Source organism: Erythrolamprus reginae, chromosome 1 (assembly GCF_031021105.1).
Source record: "Erythrolamprus reginae isolate rEryReg1 chromosome 1, rEryReg1.hap1, whole genome shotgun sequence".
NCBI lineage: Eukaryota > Metazoa > Chordata > Lepidosauria > Squamata > Dipsadidae > Erythrolamprus > Erythrolamprus reginae.
In genome coordinates, this window is record NC_091950.1 from 423,192,761 (window position 1) to 423,211,359 (window position 18,599).

At 45.3% G+C, this 18,599-nt stretch overlaps 1 protein-coding gene across 1 annotated transcript; it reads left to right on the forward strand.

Moving 5' to 3' along the window:
• Positions 1-3,370: 3,370 nt before the first annotated feature.
• On the forward strand, positions 3,371-17,689 carry LOC139156226 (trafficking regulator of GLUT4 1). Its single transcript, XM_070731535.1, has 3 exons — positions 3,371-3,778; positions 15,386-15,515; positions 17,643-17,689. Exons 1-3 carry the CDS (start codon positions 3,371-3,373, stop codon positions 17,687-17,689), a joined length of 585 nt encoding a protein of 194 aa, XP_070587636.1.
• Positions 17,690-18,599: the final 910 nt, after the last annotated feature.

Below are 18,599 nucleotides of genomic sequence, written 5' to 3' on the forward strand. Positions count from 1 at the left end.
CTTCTTTTCCTCAGGCTTTCTAGACCCTTCTTTTCCTCAGAATTTCTAGCCCCTTCTTTTCCTCAGAATTTCTAACCCCTTCTTTTCCTCAGGCTTTCTAGCCCCTTCTTTTCCTCAGGCTTTCTAGACCCTTCTTTTCCTCAGAATTTCTAGACCCTTCTTTTCCTCAGAATTTCTAACCCCTTCTTTTCCTCAGGCTTTCTAGCCCCTTCTTTTCCTCAGGCTTGTCCCACAGAAGCCTCCCCTATCCTATTCCTTTCTCTCCCTCAGGCTTTCTAGCCCCTTCATTTTAATTTAATTAATTAATTTAATTTACTAGATTGTATGCCGCCCCTCTCCAGAAACTCAGGACTCCTCACAACAAAATAGTGACAGTGTGGCAAATCTAATATTAAAAACAATATTGGAACCATACAACACAATCATACCATGCGTAAACTGTATAAGCCTGGGGAGGTATCTCAGTTCCCCCATGCCTGGCGACATAAGTGGGTCTTGAGTAACTTACAAAAGGCAAGGAGGGTGGGGGCAGTTCTAATCTCCCGGGGGGAGTTGATTCCAGAGGGCCGGGGCAGCCACAGAGAAGGCTCTTCCCCTGGGGTCCCACAGATGGCATGGTTTAGTCGATGGGACCTGGAGAAGGCCGACTCTGTGGGACCTTATCGGTCCCAAAGGTATTCTAACCCCTTCTCTCCCTCAGGCTTGTCCCACAGAAGCCTCCCCTATCCTATCTTGTTCTTTCCATTGTTATTTTCAGGTGGGGAGGGGGAGTAGAACGTCTAACTAATTAGTATCAGAATTTATTTGTTTGTTTGTTTGTTTGTTTGTTAGCAATAGCACTTTTTAACAAAGCCAGCATATTGCCCCTCATTTGACCCACCTCGGAAGGATGGAAGGCTGAGTCAACCTTGAGCCGGTGATGAGATTTGAACCGCTGACCTGCAGATCTCACAGTCAGCTTCAGTGGCCTGCAGTACTGCACTCTACCTGCTGCGCCACACCGGCTCATTCCCCAGTATGTTAATAATACTATAAGAAATACTAATGATCTGATGGTCATATTTGACCCCTATGACATCATATTTGACCCCTATGACAATCATTAAATGTTGTACCACATGATTCTTGACAAATGTCTCTTTTTCTTTTATGTACGCTGAGAGCATCTGCACCAAGAAAAATTCCTTGTGTGTCCAATCACACTTGGCCAATAAAATTCTATTCTGTTCTGTTCTGTTCGTTTTGAGAAATCCTTTCTTGGCGAGCAACTAGAAGTCAAGAGGAACATACATAAAGCTTACAGGCTTTATGGTTCTGGAGATTTAGTGATCGTGGCAGGAATGATTTTTACTTTTATATATAGAGATTTAGAGAATTTATATTTATACCCACCCACTTTCAGCAATTGTGGATAGTTTGCAAAAATTACAAGTTTTCTTGTTGTGACAGCCAAGCAAAGCGAATCCTTACAAGAATCTTTCCCTGACTTTATGGGGAAACTTATGGTCCCTGACTTATGACCAAAACTGGGATCATAATATCTGCCGCTAAGTGAGACAGTCATTAAGCATTTTAGGAGCTTTTTGCCAGGGTCATTAAGCAAATCGTCATTAAGTGTCTCTGGCTTCCCGCATTGACTCTGCCTTTTTGGAAGATCCGGGGGGGGGGGGGGGAATTGCTAATGGAGATAATGTGACCACGTGCCCCCCCAATAAATACATACTAGTTGCCAAGTATCTGGATTGCAATCACAAGATTAAAAGGATATCTACATAAGAACGCTTCTACTTACGAACTTTTCTAGATAAGAACCAGGTGTTCAAGATCTTTTTTGCCTCTTCTCAAGAACCATTTTCTACTTCCAAACTCGACCCTCTGAAACTCTAACCGGAAAAGGTGCCTCTCTAGGAATCTCCTGGGAGGATACAGGGCCAGAAAGGCGGGAAGAAGACTCTGTGGGGCCTCTCTAGGAATCTCCTGGGAGGATACAGGGCCAGAAAGGCGGGAAGAAGACTCTGTGGGGCCACTCTAGGAATCTCCTGGGAGGAAACAGGGCCAGAAAAGGTGTGGAGAAGCCTCCGTGGGGCCTATCTAGGAATCTCCTGGGAGGAAACAGGGCCGGAAAAGGTGGGGAGAAGCCTCCATGGGGCCTCTCTAGGAATCTCCTGGGAGGAAACAGGGCCAGAAAGGCGGGAAGAAGACTCTGTGGGGCCACTCTAGGAATCTCTTGGGAGGAAACAGGGCCAGAAAAGGTGGGGAGAAGCCTCCGTGGGGCCTATCTAGGAATCTCCTGGGAGGAAACAGGGCCAGAAAAGGTGTGGAGAAGCCTCCGTGGGGCCTATCTAGGAATCTCCTGGGAGGATACAGGGCCAGAAAGGCGGGAAGAAGACTCTGTGGGGCCACTCTAGGAATCTCCTGGGAGGAAACAGGGCCAGAAAAGGTGTGGAGAAGCCTCCGTGGGGCCTATCTAGGAATCTCCTGGGAGGAAACAGGGCCGGAAAAGGTGGGGAGAAGACTCCATGGGGCCTCTCTAGGAATCTCCTGGGAGGAAACAGGGCCAGAAAGGCGGGAAGAAGACTCTGTGGGGCCACTCTAGGAATCTCTTGGGAGGAAACAGGGCCAGAAAAGGTGGGGAGAAGCCTCCGTGGGGCCTATCTAGGAATCTCCTGGGAGGAAACAGGGCCGGAAAAGGTGGGGAGAAGCCTCCGTGGGGCCTCTCTAGGAATCTCCTGGGAGGAAACAGGGCCGGAAAAGGTGGGAAGAAGCCTCAATGGGGCCTCTCTAGGAATGTCCCTTCCTTCCTTCTCTCCCTCCCTCCCTCTTCCTTTTGTCCTTCCTTCCCTCCTTCCCTCCATCTTTCCTTCTCTCTTCCTTCCCTCCCTCTTTCCTTCTCTCTTCCTTTTGTCCTTCCTTCCCTCCTTCCTCTCCCTCTTTCCTTCTCCCTTCCTTCTCTCCCTCCCTCTTCCTTTTGTCCTTCCTCCCATCCTTCCCTCACTGATGATGTTACCCAGCTGGGCCATAAAACATCTGCAGGAAAACAAGCTCAGAGAGCACCAAGCACCCCACAATCTTCCTCCTCCTCCTCCTCCCACCCTTCTATTACTGATGGTGTTTACCCATTCGGGCAGCCCGAGAGCTGGCAGGGGCGGGGGGGGCCAGACTCCTCCTCCTCTCCTTCCTCCTCCTCCTCCCCGTGAGCTCAGAGCCAGCCGTTCCACCGGCAGCCCCGGGGACGCCACCCAAGTTCCCCAAGAGGAAGGCAGCGCAGCGAGCCGCACCGTCCGGGCAGCGGGCCGGAGTCCCCTCCTCCCCGCCGGGCTATGGGCGCTTAGAGCGGGCAGCGGCAGCCGGGATCCCCCGCAGAAGCGCCATGGCCATCAACGCGGACGCGAAGCTGGAGAAGGCGCTGGCCGGCTCCCCGCCGCCGCCCGCCGCCTCCTCCTCTTCCTCGCAGGAGACGGAGCTGCTGCTGCGGAGCGGCCCCTCGTCCCCCAAGCCCTGCCGGGCCGCCGAGGACGGGGAGGCGGCGGCTGCCGTCGGGGCGGCGGCGATGGAGCCCAACGGGCACGGCCTCCTTTACCGGGCCGGTTCGGAGGGCCCGCTGGAAGCCACCTCGCTCTCCCCGTCTCGGCTCAGCCTGGGGCGCGCCTCGTCCATCGGCACCGCCTCCAACCTGCCCGAAGTCGGCCGCTCGCCGGACTATCTGCCGCTGGCCATCTTCTCTTGCTTCTGCCCCATCTGGCCGGTCAACATCCTGGCTTTGATCTTCTCTATCATGGTAAGCAGAGGAGTGATTAATAAAACCTAAAATCTTGAGGACTAGGAATTTTTTTTCCAGGTTTAATTCGGGGCTTCTGATTTAGGAGGTCGCTTCTGGGCTCAGAAATCCCAGAATTAATTCAGAAAAGTGGAAAATACTGATCAAATTGAACGGGTCCAAAGACGGGCTACAAAAACGGCGGAAGGTCTTAAGCATAAAACTTATCAGGAATGACTTCATGAATAATAATAATTTATTAGATTTGTATGCCGCCCCTCTCCGAAGACTCAATCTGTATAGTCTAATAAATAAACAAATAGTCTGGAGGACAGAAGGCAAAGGGGGGGGGGGACATGATCGAAACATTTGTATGTTCAAGGGTTTAAAAAGGTTCAGGAGGGAAGTGTTTTTAATAGGAAAGTGAACCCAAGAACAAGGGGACACAATCTGAGGTTAGTTGGTGAAAAGATCAGAAGCAACGTGAGAAAATATTATTGGACTGAAAGAGTAGTAGATCGTTGGAACAAACTTCCAGCAGATGTGGTTGGTAAATCCACAGGAACAGAATTTAAACATCTCTGTGATAAACATAAATCCATCCTAAGATAAAATACAAGAAATAGTAGGAGGGCAGACTAGATGGACCATGAGATCTTTTTCTGCCGTCAACCTTCTATGTTTCTATGTTTTCTAAAGTGGCTCAAGGCAAGCGGCGCGCCCAGGGCGCACGGGCCACCGCCCCGCCAAGCCATCCTTTGGCGTGCGCTCTGGGCGCAACGGAGCCGCCGCTGCTCTTCCCGGGATCCGAACAGGTTGAGGGCAGACAAGTGGGGCTTGAGAGCGTTGGATGGGCTCAGGAAGGGGGTCCCTTGACGGGGGGAGCTCCGCAGAGAGCCCCCTCCAAATCGCCAGCCTTCTGTACCAGGCTCGTTTGGAGAGCGTGGTACCTCTCCAAACCTTCCCAAAAGCGCAGCGTAAAATCGGCTGCTTATCAAACGGGCTGAGGAGCGGCGACGAACTCCGGGGTTTAAGGAAGAGGATGAATCTTCCCTTCGTCTAACTATTAAACCTAGGGGAGGAATTCTTTTCTTTTTTTTTAAGCAGAAGTGCAAGAAACGCAAAGTTTTCCTAAGGCAGCGCTGGCGAAAGACTCAAAGGAGCTTTGAGGCTGGACTGCCATCTGTCAGACGTGGTGTAGGCAGGGTCTCCTGCTTGGGCGGCGGCGGGGGGGGGGTGGACTAGATGACCTACAAGGTCCCTTCCACCTCTGTTAATCTTTTCAAAAGGAGAGCCGGCTCAGGAAAACTCCAATTCAGGCAAAACTCCTTAAAATAATTGCAAAATGAGATTATTGTCAAAGGTGGGAGATGAAAACGTATTCAACCACTTCCCGGCAGGAGAACCTGCTTTATTTCTTCAATCTGCTTCTCATTTTGCAGATTGAAGAAATAAAGGAGGGGAGGGAGAGAAAGGGGTTGGGTTTTATTCTGGAGAAAATTTGGTGGGCTTTGCTTTGATTGATTTCAAATGATGTGATAGATAACTTCCATCCCTGCCCATTTTGTGGTTTTGAAAAAAAAGAGAGAGAAAATGAGAGGGGGGAGAGAATAGTGGGGAGAGGAGAAGGAGGGACAGGGATAGGAAGAGAGAGGGAGAGAGAGAGAGAGAAATGAGAGGGTGGGAGAGAGGGGGAGAGAGAGAGGAGAAGGAGGGAGTGACAAGGGGAGGAAGAGAAAGGAAGAGAGGGAGGGAGAGACACAGGGAGACAGAGGGGAGGGGTAGAGGAGAGAGGGGGATAAATATAGGAGGGGGGGAGAGAGGGAGAGAGGGAGGGAGAGACAAAGGGGAGGGGACAGGAGAGAGGGGAATAGGTATAGGGAGGAAGGAAGAGAAAGAGGGAGGGAGAGACAGAGGGTGGGAGAGAGAGGGTGGGGTCCTTTGTACTCTCTGGGCTTAGTTGTTTATTTTTAGACGTTTCATTACCAAGCTGGGTAACATTATCAGTGGTCCTGTGATGAAGTATAACATAGTAAGTCAGGGGATGGGCAGCCTATAAATGTAAACAAACCAACAAGCAAACAATTCCAAGAAATTCTGTGATTTTAAACAATCTATAATTTCACTGTCAATCACTCTCTTTCCCCCCCCCATTCTTTCGTTGTTATAAATATCTCCCTTCCACCTCCAATTTCTTAGCTTGCTTCTTTTTCTTTCTTTATTTTTTTTAAACTTTATTTAAATTTTCCAATATAATAAATAGAAAAAACATAAACATATGCAGATCATAACCCATTTCTGAATCAATATGCAACAATCTCAAATTTGGTTAGTTACTTTCATCAGTAAAGAAATAAAATGAATTTAATTTATTAAACTTTAGCATTTGTATGTTTCCTTTTTTTTTCCTTTCTTCTTTTTGTGCCACCAACAGCCTTTTCTCCCCTTTAAATACACTGCTCAAAAAAATAAATAAAGGGAACACTCAAATAACACACTCTATATCTAAATGAGTGAAATATTTTCAATGAGTATTTCATTTGCACAACTATTCCATTTGCACAACAGCATGTGAAATTGATTGTCAATCAGTGTTGCTTCCTAAGTGGATAGTTTGATTTCACAGAAGTTTGATTTACTTGGAGTTATATTGTGTTGTGTTCCCTTTATTTTTTTGAGCAGTGTATATCATCCGCGGAGAGGGGCGGCATACAAGTCTGAATAATAAATAATAAATAAATAATAAATAAATAAATAAATCATTTGTGTAGGTCTTCTGGTAATGACCTTTAAAGCCCTTCATGGCATTGGACCAGAATACCTCCGGAACCGCCTTCTACCTCACGAATCCCAGCGGCTGATAAGGTCCCACAGAATTGGCCTTCTCCGGGTCGACCAAACAATGTCGTTTGGCAGGCCCCAGAGGAAGAGCCTTCTCTGTGGCAGCCCCGGCCCTCTGGAATCAACTCCCCCCAGAGATTAGAACGGCCCCCACCCTCCTTGTCTTTCGCAAGTTACTCAAGACCCACCTATATCGCCAGGCATGGGGGAATTGAGACATCTCCCCCAGGCTTTCTTATATTTTATGTTTGGTATGTATGTGTTGTCTGGTTTTTAAATTGTTGGGTTTTTTAATGTAATTTTATTATTAGATTTGTTCCATTGTTATACTGTTTTTATTGTTGTTGTGAGCCGCCCCGAGTCTTCGGAGAGGGGCGGCATACAAATCTAATAAATTGAATTGAATTGAATTGAATTCCTCTCAACCTCTTCTCCCTGTTTCCCCCTCTTTTTTCATTATTTTCTCCTTATTTGATTTCTTTTGTCACTGTAAATCCCAGTGCAATTATTATAAATTCAAAAAAAAAAGAGTCATCCCTCTGTCCTTCATTTTTAATGGCCTTATCCTTTTTATGGTCAAAAGTGGTGATGGTACCTAGTTTGGCTGATGAAACCTCTGCAAGAAAACAACCAAGTTCAGACAGCGCCTGGTAATAAGATCCAGTGGAACTAGCTGCCTCATGAAATAGTCTGTTTCTCTTCCCTAAACTAATTCAAACACAGGCTGCCTAGCCCTCGTTCCAAAATGCCTTGGCATATTTTGTGTCCAGCTAGATGACCTCTGGGGGCCCCTTCCAACTTTTATGACTATGTAAATTAAGCAGCCTTCCTGCAGCTCCAAGGCAGCTTTGTGTACAAAAACACCTGTGCGTAAGGGATGCTAAAGAGACGGTGCAAATACTACATGCTCTGATAAAGCTCCAGTCAGTTTCAACAGTGCCCTGATCAAAGACAGAAGATCTGCAGAATTTTGGCGAGAGAGAAGATACGTAGTCACATTGAGTGGCAGTCAGTTCCCCGGGTGAAAAATGCATGGTGTAAACATTTATTTGCTCCCCCCCTCCAAGTTCAGTTCAGTTCCCAATTTTTAAAATTTCTGAAGTGGGGAAGAGAACTGACTCTTTCTCCTCACTCCAGATGTTGCAGCTTTGCTTTTCAAAAGGCCAGATGTTATTTTTTTGGAAGGAAACCCCATAAGGGAGCAGATCCCTCCTGTATCCAGTGGGATTTTTTTTGATTGATTGATCACCCAAAGGCAGGACAAGAAGCAACAGGTGGAAACTAATGAAGGAGAGAAGTAGCCTGGAATTAAGGAAAAAAATTCCTGATAGAACAATTAACCAGTGGAACAGCTTGCCACCAGAGGTTGTGGGTGCTCAATCAATGGAGGCTTTTAAGAAGTGATTTGACAGGCATTTGTCTGAAATGGCTTAGGGTCTCTTACTTTTACCGGAGGTTCGACTAGAAGACCTCCAAGATCCTTTCAAATTCTGTTATTCTGTTATGCTGTTTTCCTTTCTTCCCTCCCTCCTTCCTTTCTTCCATCCCTCTCTACCTCCTTCCTTCCCACCCTCCCTCCCTCTTTCTTTCTTTCTTTCCTTCCTTTCTCTCCTTCCTTCCCTCATTTCCTCCTTCCTTCCTTCCCTCCCTCTCTACCTCCTTCCTTCCTTTTTCTCCTTCCTTCCTTCCCTCCATCCCTCCTTCCTTCCTTCCCTCCCTCCCTCCCTCCTTCCTTCCTTCCTTCCTTCCTTCCTTCTCTCCTTCTCCATCACTGGCGGTTCTTAAGAAGAGAGTGGACAGCCCTTGTCTAAAATAATTTAGATTAAAATAATAAAATAATTTTTAAAAAATTATTATTTGATTAAAACCAACCTTTACACTTCCCATCACACCAAAGGCAAATTCGGGCGTCTTACGGACATCAAATAAAATGCCAAATGAAACCTTGAAACAGTAAATAAAGTTCTTCCATTTAAAAAAATAAAATCGAGCTAAGGATACTTTGGAATATCCAGACCCCAATTCCTGCTAGTCCTCTAGATCAGTGTTTCCCAACCTTGGCAACTTGAAGATATTTGGACTTCAACTCCCAGAATTCCCCAGCCAGCGAATGCTGGCTGGGGTATTCTGGGAGTTGAAGTCCAGATATCTTCAAGTTGCCAAGGTTGGGAAACACTGCTCTAGATTTGCAATGGGGTCTGTTCATCAGCATTGTAACCTGTTCCCATCTCTGCCTAACCCCAATGCAAACACAGATCGTGCTGGCTTTGTGGAGGGGGAGTGGGGTGCAGAGAAAGGCCAAGATCGCACACAAAAACACACACACACAAAAACACACACTGGTGCTCAACCTCCAGCCTTCCCTGCCCATTTGGACCATTTTCAGGGGCAAAAACGGATCCTTTTGCATGACGCATTCACAACAGGTCAACAAAGTGACAGATGTTATTCTGGAATAATGGAGACCAAAGGGTGTGGTTTTGTGTGTGTGTGTGTAACACAGAGAGAGGGAGACGAAAGTGGAGGTAGGGTTGAGAATAAAAAAGCCAAGTTTGTTAATGGATTTTTGCTCTGCGCTTGGTCATAAGATTCCCAAATGGCCTTTGCATTTGTTAATTGTTTACAAGGGCTTCTTCGCCCCTTTTCCAGAAAACGATCCACCCAAAGTTGCTCGCTAGCAAGTGAAACATCGGTGAATAAATATTTTAAATTATTTAAAGTAAATTTGAATACTAATGGACCTAACGCTGACCTCTCTAAAGCTCATCCTTCCACTGGGATTAATAATGCTACTTTAATTTAGACTACTGTTCACATCTCCTTAGATTTAATAAAACAACAACAACAGAGTTTTGGTGACGTCTTCTTTCAGGTCTTGTGAAAGAGATAGTCCTCCACTTGCAACTTGCATTTAGTGACCATTTGAAGTGGTTAAATTATGTGCAAAGTATGCCTTGAATAACAGTGATATGCACACTCATTTATTTACTGTTATCTGTTTATTATATTTGTCAAACAAGGATATAGAATTATAGTTTGTTTTAACATAGAAACATAGAAGACTGACTGCAGAAAAAGACCTCACGGTCCATCTAGTCTGCCCTTCTACTATTTCCTGTATTTTATCTTAGGATGGATATATGTTTATCTCAGACATGTTTAAATTCAGTTTCTGTGGATTTACCCACCACATCTGCTGGAAGTTTGTTCCAAGCATCTACTACTCTTTCAGTCAAATAATATTTTCTCATGTTGCTTTTGATCTTTCCCCCAACTAACTTCAGATTGTGTCCCCTTGTTCTTGTGTTCACTTTCCTATTAAAAACACTTCCCTCCTGAACCTTATTTAACCCTTTCACATATTTAAATGTTTCGGTCATATCCCCCCTTTCCCTTCTGTCCTCCAGACTATACAGATGGAGTTCATGAAGTCTTTCCTGATACGTTTTATGCTTAAGACCTTCCACCATTCTTGTAGCCCGTCTTTGGACCTGTTCAATTTTGTCAATATCTTTTTGTAGGTGAGGTCTCCAGAACTGAACACTTTATTCCAAATGTGGTCTCACCAGCGCTCTATATAAGGGGATCACAATCTCCCTCTTCCTGCTTGTTATACCTCTAGCTATGCAGCCAAGCATCACTACCCCTATATCCTTCTCTATAAACATAACAAAGTATAAAGAAGTGATAAAAAAGGATAATAGAACAGAAGGACAGGGACGGTAGGCACAATAGTGCGCTTATGCACGCCCCTTACAGACCTCTTAGAAAAGGGGAGAGGTTATTTAAAGCTTTAAATAAGGTTCAGGAGGGAAGTGTTTTTAATAGGAAAGTGAACCCAAGAACAAGGGGTCAAAATCTGAGGCTAGTTGGGGGAAAGAACAGAAGCAACATGAGAAAATATTATTTTACTGAGAGTAGTAGATGCTTGGCACAAACCTCCAGTAGATGTGGTTGATAAATCCACAGGAACTGAATTTAAACATGCCTGAGATAAACATAAATCCACCCTAAGATAAAATGCAGGAAATAGTTTAAGGACAGACTAGATGGACCATGACGTCTTTTTCTGCCGTGAATCTTCTATGATTCTATGATTCTATGTCAACTAGATAATTTAAGGTTGAAGATCTTGGGGTTTGGGGAAAAAACCACAGAGTCAGGTAGTGAGTTCCAGGGATTGATCACTCTGTTGCTGAAGTCGTATTTTCTGCAGTCAAGTTTGGAGCGATTTACATTTAGTTTGTATCTATTAACATGCTCTTGTGTAGTTGTTGTTGAAGTTGAAGTAGTCACTAACAGGAAACATTTATGAGAGTAGTAATGAATTCAGCCACACACAGATACGCTAACTTGAGTTAAAGTATACTTTAAGAAATAGCACAATCCAATAAACAGTCCAGGTCATTTATGGTAATAGTCAGAATAACGGTCCAAAGAATATCCAATTACAAAGTCTTCTGACCAATTGCCTTTGTCGTTCACAGTAAACAAAGATATCAAGGTATAAACACAGCTTCAATACAAGAGAGAACAGAATGCCAAAGAAAGTATGACAGAGAGAGAGAGAGAGCTATGATCTCTAGCGCCCTCTTATGGCAACCGGCAACACAACTAATCAGAAATAGCATAGAGTTAAAGCTACATACATCAACACAGTTAAACCTACAGACATACATGTTGGTTTATATGTATTGACAACCCAACTGATTGGACAGAGTCCTAACAAAAGTTACAACGGCACTGAAAAAAAGTGAATTAGGATCATTTTTCACACTTACAACAGCGGGTTATTTATTTATTTATGTATTTATTTATTTATTATTTATGTATTTATGTATTTATGTATTTATGTATTTATGTAGTTATGTAGTTATGTAGTTATGTAGTTATTAATTTATTAATTATTAATTTATTAATTTATTGATTGATTTATTGATTGATTAATTAATTAATTAATTAATTAATTCAATTTTTATGCCGCCCTTCTCCTTAGACTCAGGGCAGCTTACAACATGTGAGCAATAGCACTTTTTAACAGAGCCAGCCTATTGCCCCCACAATACGGGTCCTCATTTTACCCACCTCGGAAGGATGGACGTTATAAAACGTCAGTCACAGGATTTATTTTTTATTTTTTTTTTGCAAAAGTGAGTTTTATATATACTGTACTGCTCAAAAAAAATAAAGGGAACACTCAAAGATCCCATCCTAGATCTGAATGAATGAAATATTCTCATTGAATACTTTGTTCTGTACAAAGTTGAATGTGCACAACAGCAGGTGAAATGGATTGTCAATCAGTGTTGCTTCCTAAATGGAGAGTTTGGTTTCACAGGAGTTTGATTGACTTGGAGATATATTGTGTTGTTTAAGTGTTCCCTTTATTTTTTTGAGCAGTGTATATATTTCTATATAACGGTCTATATAATATGCAGTATATATATATATATATGAATATTATATGTAGAGAAGGGCTACCAAATTTTTTACTACCACACTGTAGGCGTGGATTATGCAGGACGCCCTGTGTTTTCTTTCAATATCTTTCAGTGCAAATTGGGGGCTCTGGGGTGGAGCTCCATTTTCGCTACCTCATTGTGTTCCCCCCCATCCGGGCAGTACCTGATTATATGTTTCCTTTTGCAAAAATGAGTTTGCTAGGTAGTTATATTATATTTATTTTTGCTTATAAGTGAAACGGAAGGGATTTGAAACTTACTGGGATTTGAACCTGTAGCCTGTTGCATGCAAAGCAGGATATCAACCTGTTGTGGTTAGCTCTGGCCCAGCTCCTGTCCCAAGGAATGTGCAGGTGGATGTGGGGGAGACATCCACATGCCGCAGGCAGGCCTGTTTTGCTCCTGATGGAATCTGCCAACGAAGCCTCCTCTGACCAAGGAAGCATGAGTGACAGGGACGAGGGGAGTTTGGCAGACAGCCCAGGAGGAGATCAATCCTCTGTATCATCCCTGGATTCTGAACAAGAATTAATGAAAACATCCACAACAACTGAAGGATTATTACAAGAGAAAATGAGGCCACCTGTGGTTGGGTGGGGCTCCAGTAATTAGGGCTGCTGCTATAAATAGTAGTGTGTGGGTTTGGCTGTTGTGAAAGAGTATCTGATCGCAGTTCTTCAGGAATCATGTGTTGCTATTTTCTGGACTTTGTTGATTTTTCACGCCTTTGAAACCAAAGCAGAGCAACGTGTGTCTGTGTCTCACTTCGTTGGAAGAAGGGGTGTGAAGTTTCTTCACAGTTGCTAGCTAAGTACTTAATGACTGCTTAAGGAAAATTGTACAGAAATTGTACAGTTGTTTTGGAACGAGTGCTCTTTGCAATACAAAAAGAGTGCTTAGTTTATTTTGAATTTTGTGATAAAGAACATTGTTTTGCATTTTCAAACGTGTGTGTTTGTGTCTGAAATTTGTACCCTTGAATTTTCGGGAGGCTCCTACCAGAGAGTCTGGAAGAACACAACCTAAATTCAGAGGCTTGGCAATAGATTCATATTCATGATGGTGATGGTAGTATCCCAGGGTCACGTGAATCCCTTTTTGTGACCTCATGACAGGGGGAAACCAGATTCACTCAACACCCATGTCACTCACTTAAGGACCACAATGATTCATTTAACAACCGTGGCAGGAAAGATTTTTAAATGGGGCAAAACTCACTGAACCAACGTCTCATTTGGCCAACGGTAATTTTGATCCCATTGATACATAGGATGCTGTAAGTATGAAAAACGGCGGCCGTTGTAACTTTGAACCATCACTAAATGAAACGTGGTTAACTGGAGGATGGTCTTCGTTACTTTTGTGCAACAGCTCCGTGCGAAATGGAGCCTAAGTTAAAGTTATCCTGGAATTTCATGGCTTAGGTAGGAATCCTGCTTCTTTCCAATTTAAAATCTAGCCAGTGGATGTGGCCTTGATAGCTTCAGTATGAGTGAAGGATCGTGATTGGATTTATATGTATGGGATTTAATTGATTAACTTAATGAACTCCATCTGTATAGTCTGGAGCAGGGGTTGGCAAAGTTGGCATGTTGGCTTAAGAATTCTGGGAGTTGAAGTCCACAAGTCATAGTAGAGCCAACTTTGCCAGCCCCTGGTCTGGAGGACAGAAGGAAAGGGGGGACATGATGGAAACATTTAAATATGTGAAAGGGTTAAATAAGGTTTTTTTAATAGGAAAGTGAACCCAAGAACAAGGGGGCGCAATCTGAGGTTGGTTGGGGGAAAGATCTTCTGTCCTCCAGACTATGTTATTCTGTTATTGATCTTCTGTTGCCTGCCTGCCTGCCTGCCTGCCTACCTATCTATCTATCATCTCCCTTCCTCCATCTCTCTCCTCCTCCTCCCTCCTACTCAAATCCTATGGCATCTCAGGACTCCTCCACAACTGGATCACTGCATTCCTGTCAAACAGGCAACAAATTGTCAAAATTGGTAGCGCCATCTCCACCCCCCTCCCCTGTCATAAGCGGCGTTCCCCAGGGAAGCGTACTAGGTCCTACTCTCTTCATTCTCTACATCAACGATCTCTGTGACCACATCGAAAGCAACTGTGTTCTTTTTGCCGACGATGTGAAACTTTTCAACACCACTGATAACACACTCTCTCCAAAAAGACCTGGACTTTGTCTCAGACTGGTCTAACACCTGGCAACTTCAAATATCAGCCAACAAATGCTCTACCCTCCACATCGGCAAAAAGAATCCTAACCGCACATACGAACTGAATAAGCCATCTCTCACTGCTAACCCACATTCTGTAAAAGACCTTGGAATACTAATATCGAATGACCTAAGTGCTAAAGCCCACTGCAACAATATCGCCAAAAAAGCCTCTAGAGTTGTTAACCTGATCCTAAGCCTCTAGAGTTGTTAGACTACGTAGCTTCTGCTCAGGCAATCTCACACTACTCACAAGAGCCTACAAAACTTTTGCCAGACCCATCCTAGACTACTGCTCATCTGTCTGGAACCCATACCACATCTCAGACATCAACACCCTTGAAAATGTCCAAAGATATTTCACCAGAAGAGCCCTTCACTCCTCCACTCGAAACAGAAGACCCTACGAAAATAGACTAACAATCCTGGACCTTGAAAGCCTAGAACTACAGCGCCTAAAACACGATTTGAGTATAGTCCACAAGATCATATGCTGCAACGTCCTACTGGTCAATGACTACTTCAGCTTGAACCGCAATAACACAAGAGCACACAACAGATTTAAACTTAATACGAACCGCTCCAAACTTGACTGTAAAAAATATGATTTCAACAATCGAGTGATCGAAGCGTGGAACTCATTACCGGACTCAATTGTGTCAACCCCTAACCCCCAACACTTCTCCCTTAGACTCTCCACGATTGACCTCTAGAGGTTCCTAAGAGGTCAGTAAGGGGCGTACATAAGTGCACTGGTGTGCCTTTCGTCCCCTGTCCAATTGTCTTTCCTTTCTTCCACCTATCTTATATATTCTCTTCCTTTCATATATCCTCTCCTCTAAGTTCACTTTCACCCTCTTTTATATTATCACATGTCTATTTTCTTCCTATGTATTTGTGCATTGGACAAATGAATAAATAAATAAATGAATAAATAAATGAATAAATGAATGAATGAATGAATGAATAAATAAATAAATAAATAAATAAATAAAAAACTTTACAAGAAAGAAAGAAAGATCCGGTGCTGCTTGTCTGGAACCACCCTGGAATTTCTCTCTGTCCCAAACTCTCCTTTTTCTCTCTCTTCTCTTCCCCCCAGTCCAGGAACAGCAACCTCCAAGGGGATGTGGATGGAGCCCAGCGCCTGGGCCGCGTGGCCAGGTTCCTCAGCATCCTGTCCATCGTTCTGGGTTCTGTCATCATCATCATCTGTTCTGTCAACGCTGCAGGTAAGGAGGCCTCTCCTGCCGCGTGGTTTGGGTGGTTTGGCTGAATTTCCTTCAATCAAAAGAGCCAGTTTGTGCTAGTGGTTAAAGCATCAGGCTAGAAGATGGGAGTTCTAGTCCACCTTCAGAGTGAAATTGGGTGACTTTGGGCCAATCACCAGGAGACTGGGAGTTCTAGTCCTGTCTTGGGCCTGAAAGCAAGTTGGGTGACTTTGGGCCAATCACCAGGAGACTGGGAGTTCTAGTTCGGCCTTAGGCCTGAAAGCCAGTTGGGTGACTTTGGGCCAATCACCAGGAGACTGGGAGTTCTAGTTCGGCCTTAGGCCTGAAAGCAAGTTGGGTGACTTTGGGCCAATCACCAGGAGACTGGGAGTTCTAGTTCGGCCTTAGGCCTGAAAGCCAGTTGGGTGACTTTGGGCCAATCACCAGGAGACTGGGTGTTCTAGTCCCTCCTTAGGCCTGAAAGCCAATTGGGTGACTTTGGGCCAATCACCAGGAGACTGGGAGTTCTAGTTCGGCCTTAGGCCTTAAAGCCAGTTGGGTGACTTTGGGCCAATCACCAGGAGACTGGGTGTTCTAGTTTGGCGTTAGGCCTGAAAGCCAGTTGGGTGACTTTGGGCCAATCACCAGGAGACTGGGAGTTCTAGTTCGGCCTTAGGCCTGAAAGCCAGTTGGGTGACTTTGGGCCAATCACCAGGAGACTGGGTGTTCTAGTCCCTCCTTAGGCCTGAAAGCCAATTGGGTGACTTTGGGCCAATCACCAGGAGACTGGGAGTTCTAGTTCAGCCTTAGGCCTGAAAGCAAGTTGGGTGACTTTGGGCCAATCACCAGGAGACTGGGTGTTCTAGTTCGGCCTTAGGCCTTAAAGCCAGTTGGGTGACTTTGGGCCAATCACCAGGAGACTGGGTGTTCTAGTTTGGCGTTAGGCGTGAAAGCCAGCTGGGTGACTGTGGGCCAATCACCAGGAGACTGGGTGTTCTAGTCCCTCCTTAGGCCTGAAAGCCAATTGGGTGACTTTGGGCCAATCACCAGGAGACTGGGTGTTCTAGTTCGGCCTTAGGCCTTAAAGCCAGCTGGGTGACTTTGGGCCAATCACCAGGAGACTGGGTGTTCTAGTTCGGCCTTAGGCCTTAAAGCCAGTTGGGTGACTTTGGGCCAATCACCAGGAGACTGGGTGTTCTAGTTTGGCGTTAGGCGTGAAAGCCAGCTGGGTGACTGTGGGCCAGTCACCAGGAGACTGGGTGTTCTAGTCCCTCCTTAGGCCTGAAAGCCAGTTGGGTGACTTTGGGCCAATCACCAGGAGACTGGGAGTTCTAGTTCGGCCTTAGGCCTGAAAGCCAGCTGGGTGTCTGTGGGCCAGTCCCCTTCTGTCAGCCAAACCCACTTCACAGGATTGTCGTTGTGGGTAAAAAAGAACGAGAAAAGCAGCATTAGTTACATTTGCCACCTCGGTTTATTAGCACCAGCAAGGAAGAGATCAATCAATCACAGATAAGACAGGAGGCTAATATTGTGTTGCAGCTCTTCTCCATCAGTTGGTGGCACATGGGTTTTGGAACCATCCCCAGCTGGGGCATTAACCTAAGCCTAAGATCAGAAGCATTGTGAGAAAATATTATTTGTCTGAAAGAGTAGTAGATCCTTGGAACAAACTTCCAGCAGACGTGGTTGGTCAATCCAGAGTCACTGAATTGAAACATGCCTGGGATAAACATAGATCCATCCTAAGATAAAGCAGAGGAAATAGTATAAGGGCAGACTAGATGGACCAGGAGGTCTTTTTCTGCCGTCCATCTTCTATGTTTCTAAAAATTGATACACTGGACAGCTGCTTCACGTTTGCGATGGTCGCAGTGTTCTCTCCCGAGGTCATATGATCCCCTGACCCGCACTAAGTCCATGGGGGAAGCCCTGATTCGCTTAACCACAGCGTAGCTCTCTTTACAACGGAAGCGATTCCCTTAACAACATCGGCAAGAAAAAAAATCCCAAAATGCATCCAAAACTCCCTTTAACGACACTCTCGCTTGATGGAAATTTGGGGCTCCGTTGTACATTGAGGACGTCCCGTAAGCGGTTTTTCTCCGACCAAACCTGGCTTCCCTTTTGGTTGATGGGATTCCCTTCCAGAAGAGGTCGTGACAGCTGTCAGCCTGGAGAGCTTCAAGGCAGGATGAGACAGATTCAGGGATGCCGAGTGTATCCATGGTGGTAATTGAGGCAGGCAGGGTTCCCTTGGGTCCCATTTGTTGGGGGTCCAGGAAAAGGGAGGGTTTTGCCTTCTCCTTCTGCTCACGATCCCCATGGACAATTGGGGGGCCACTGTAGGACACAGAATGCTGGACTCGATGGGATTTGGCCCGATTCAGCAGGGCTCTTCTTATGTTCGGAAGGAAGGAAGGAAGGAAGGAAGGAAGGAAGGAAGGAAGGAAGGAAGGAAGGAAGGAAGGAAGGAAGGAAGGAAGGAAGGAAGGAAGGAAGTTTAAGTTTAATCAGATTTGTATGCCGTCCCTCTCCGCAGAAGGAAGGAAGGAGGGAGGGAGGGAGGGAGGGGGGAGGGAAAGAAGGAAGGAAGGAAGAAGGAAAGAAGGAAGGAGGGAGGGAGGGAGGAAAGAATTGAATGTGATTGAAAGAGAGGTCTAAGTGCCGCCTGCCTCAACAGGGTTCGTTCCAAAAGTAATGCAATTTTTTTAAAAAAAGTAATTTATTGAACAGATTTGCACAAACACTTAAAATTCTTCTTGGGCCTCTACACAATTTTTCCAGCGACTGTGCCATAACTGGTATGCGCCCTGGTAGGTATCTTCGGGGACCTCTCGCAACTTCGCAAGGTCTTCGTCACGGCTGATTGGATCTCTTCTATGGATGAAAAACTGGTTCCTTTCAGGGCTGGGAACAAAAAGGAGCCTGCTGGGGCGACATCAGGACTATAGGGGGTGTGGGGCAGTGTTGGCATCTGGTGTTTGGTCATGGACTCGTTGTGTGTTGTGGCAAGGCGCGTTTTTCATCCATAGAAGAGATCCAATCAGCCATGACTAAGACCTTGCGAAAGGTCCCCGAAGACGCCTTCCAGGGCACGTACCGGTC

Excerpts from the sequence above, each read along its gene's own strand:
- LOC139156226 (XM_070731535.1), top strand. The coding sequence starts at position 3,371 with ATGGCCATCAACGCGGACGCGAAGCTGGAGAAGGCGCTGGCCGGCTCC. Across the intron at positions 3,779-15,385 it reads CTTTGATCTTCTCTATCATG|TCCAGGAACAGCAACCTCCA; the intron begins GTAAGCAGAGGA and ends TCTTCCCCCCAG. Across the intron at positions 15,516-17,642 it reads CTGTTCTGTCAACGCTGCAG|AAGAGGTCGTGACAGCTGTC; the intron begins GTAAGGAGGCCT and ends ATTCCCTTCCAG.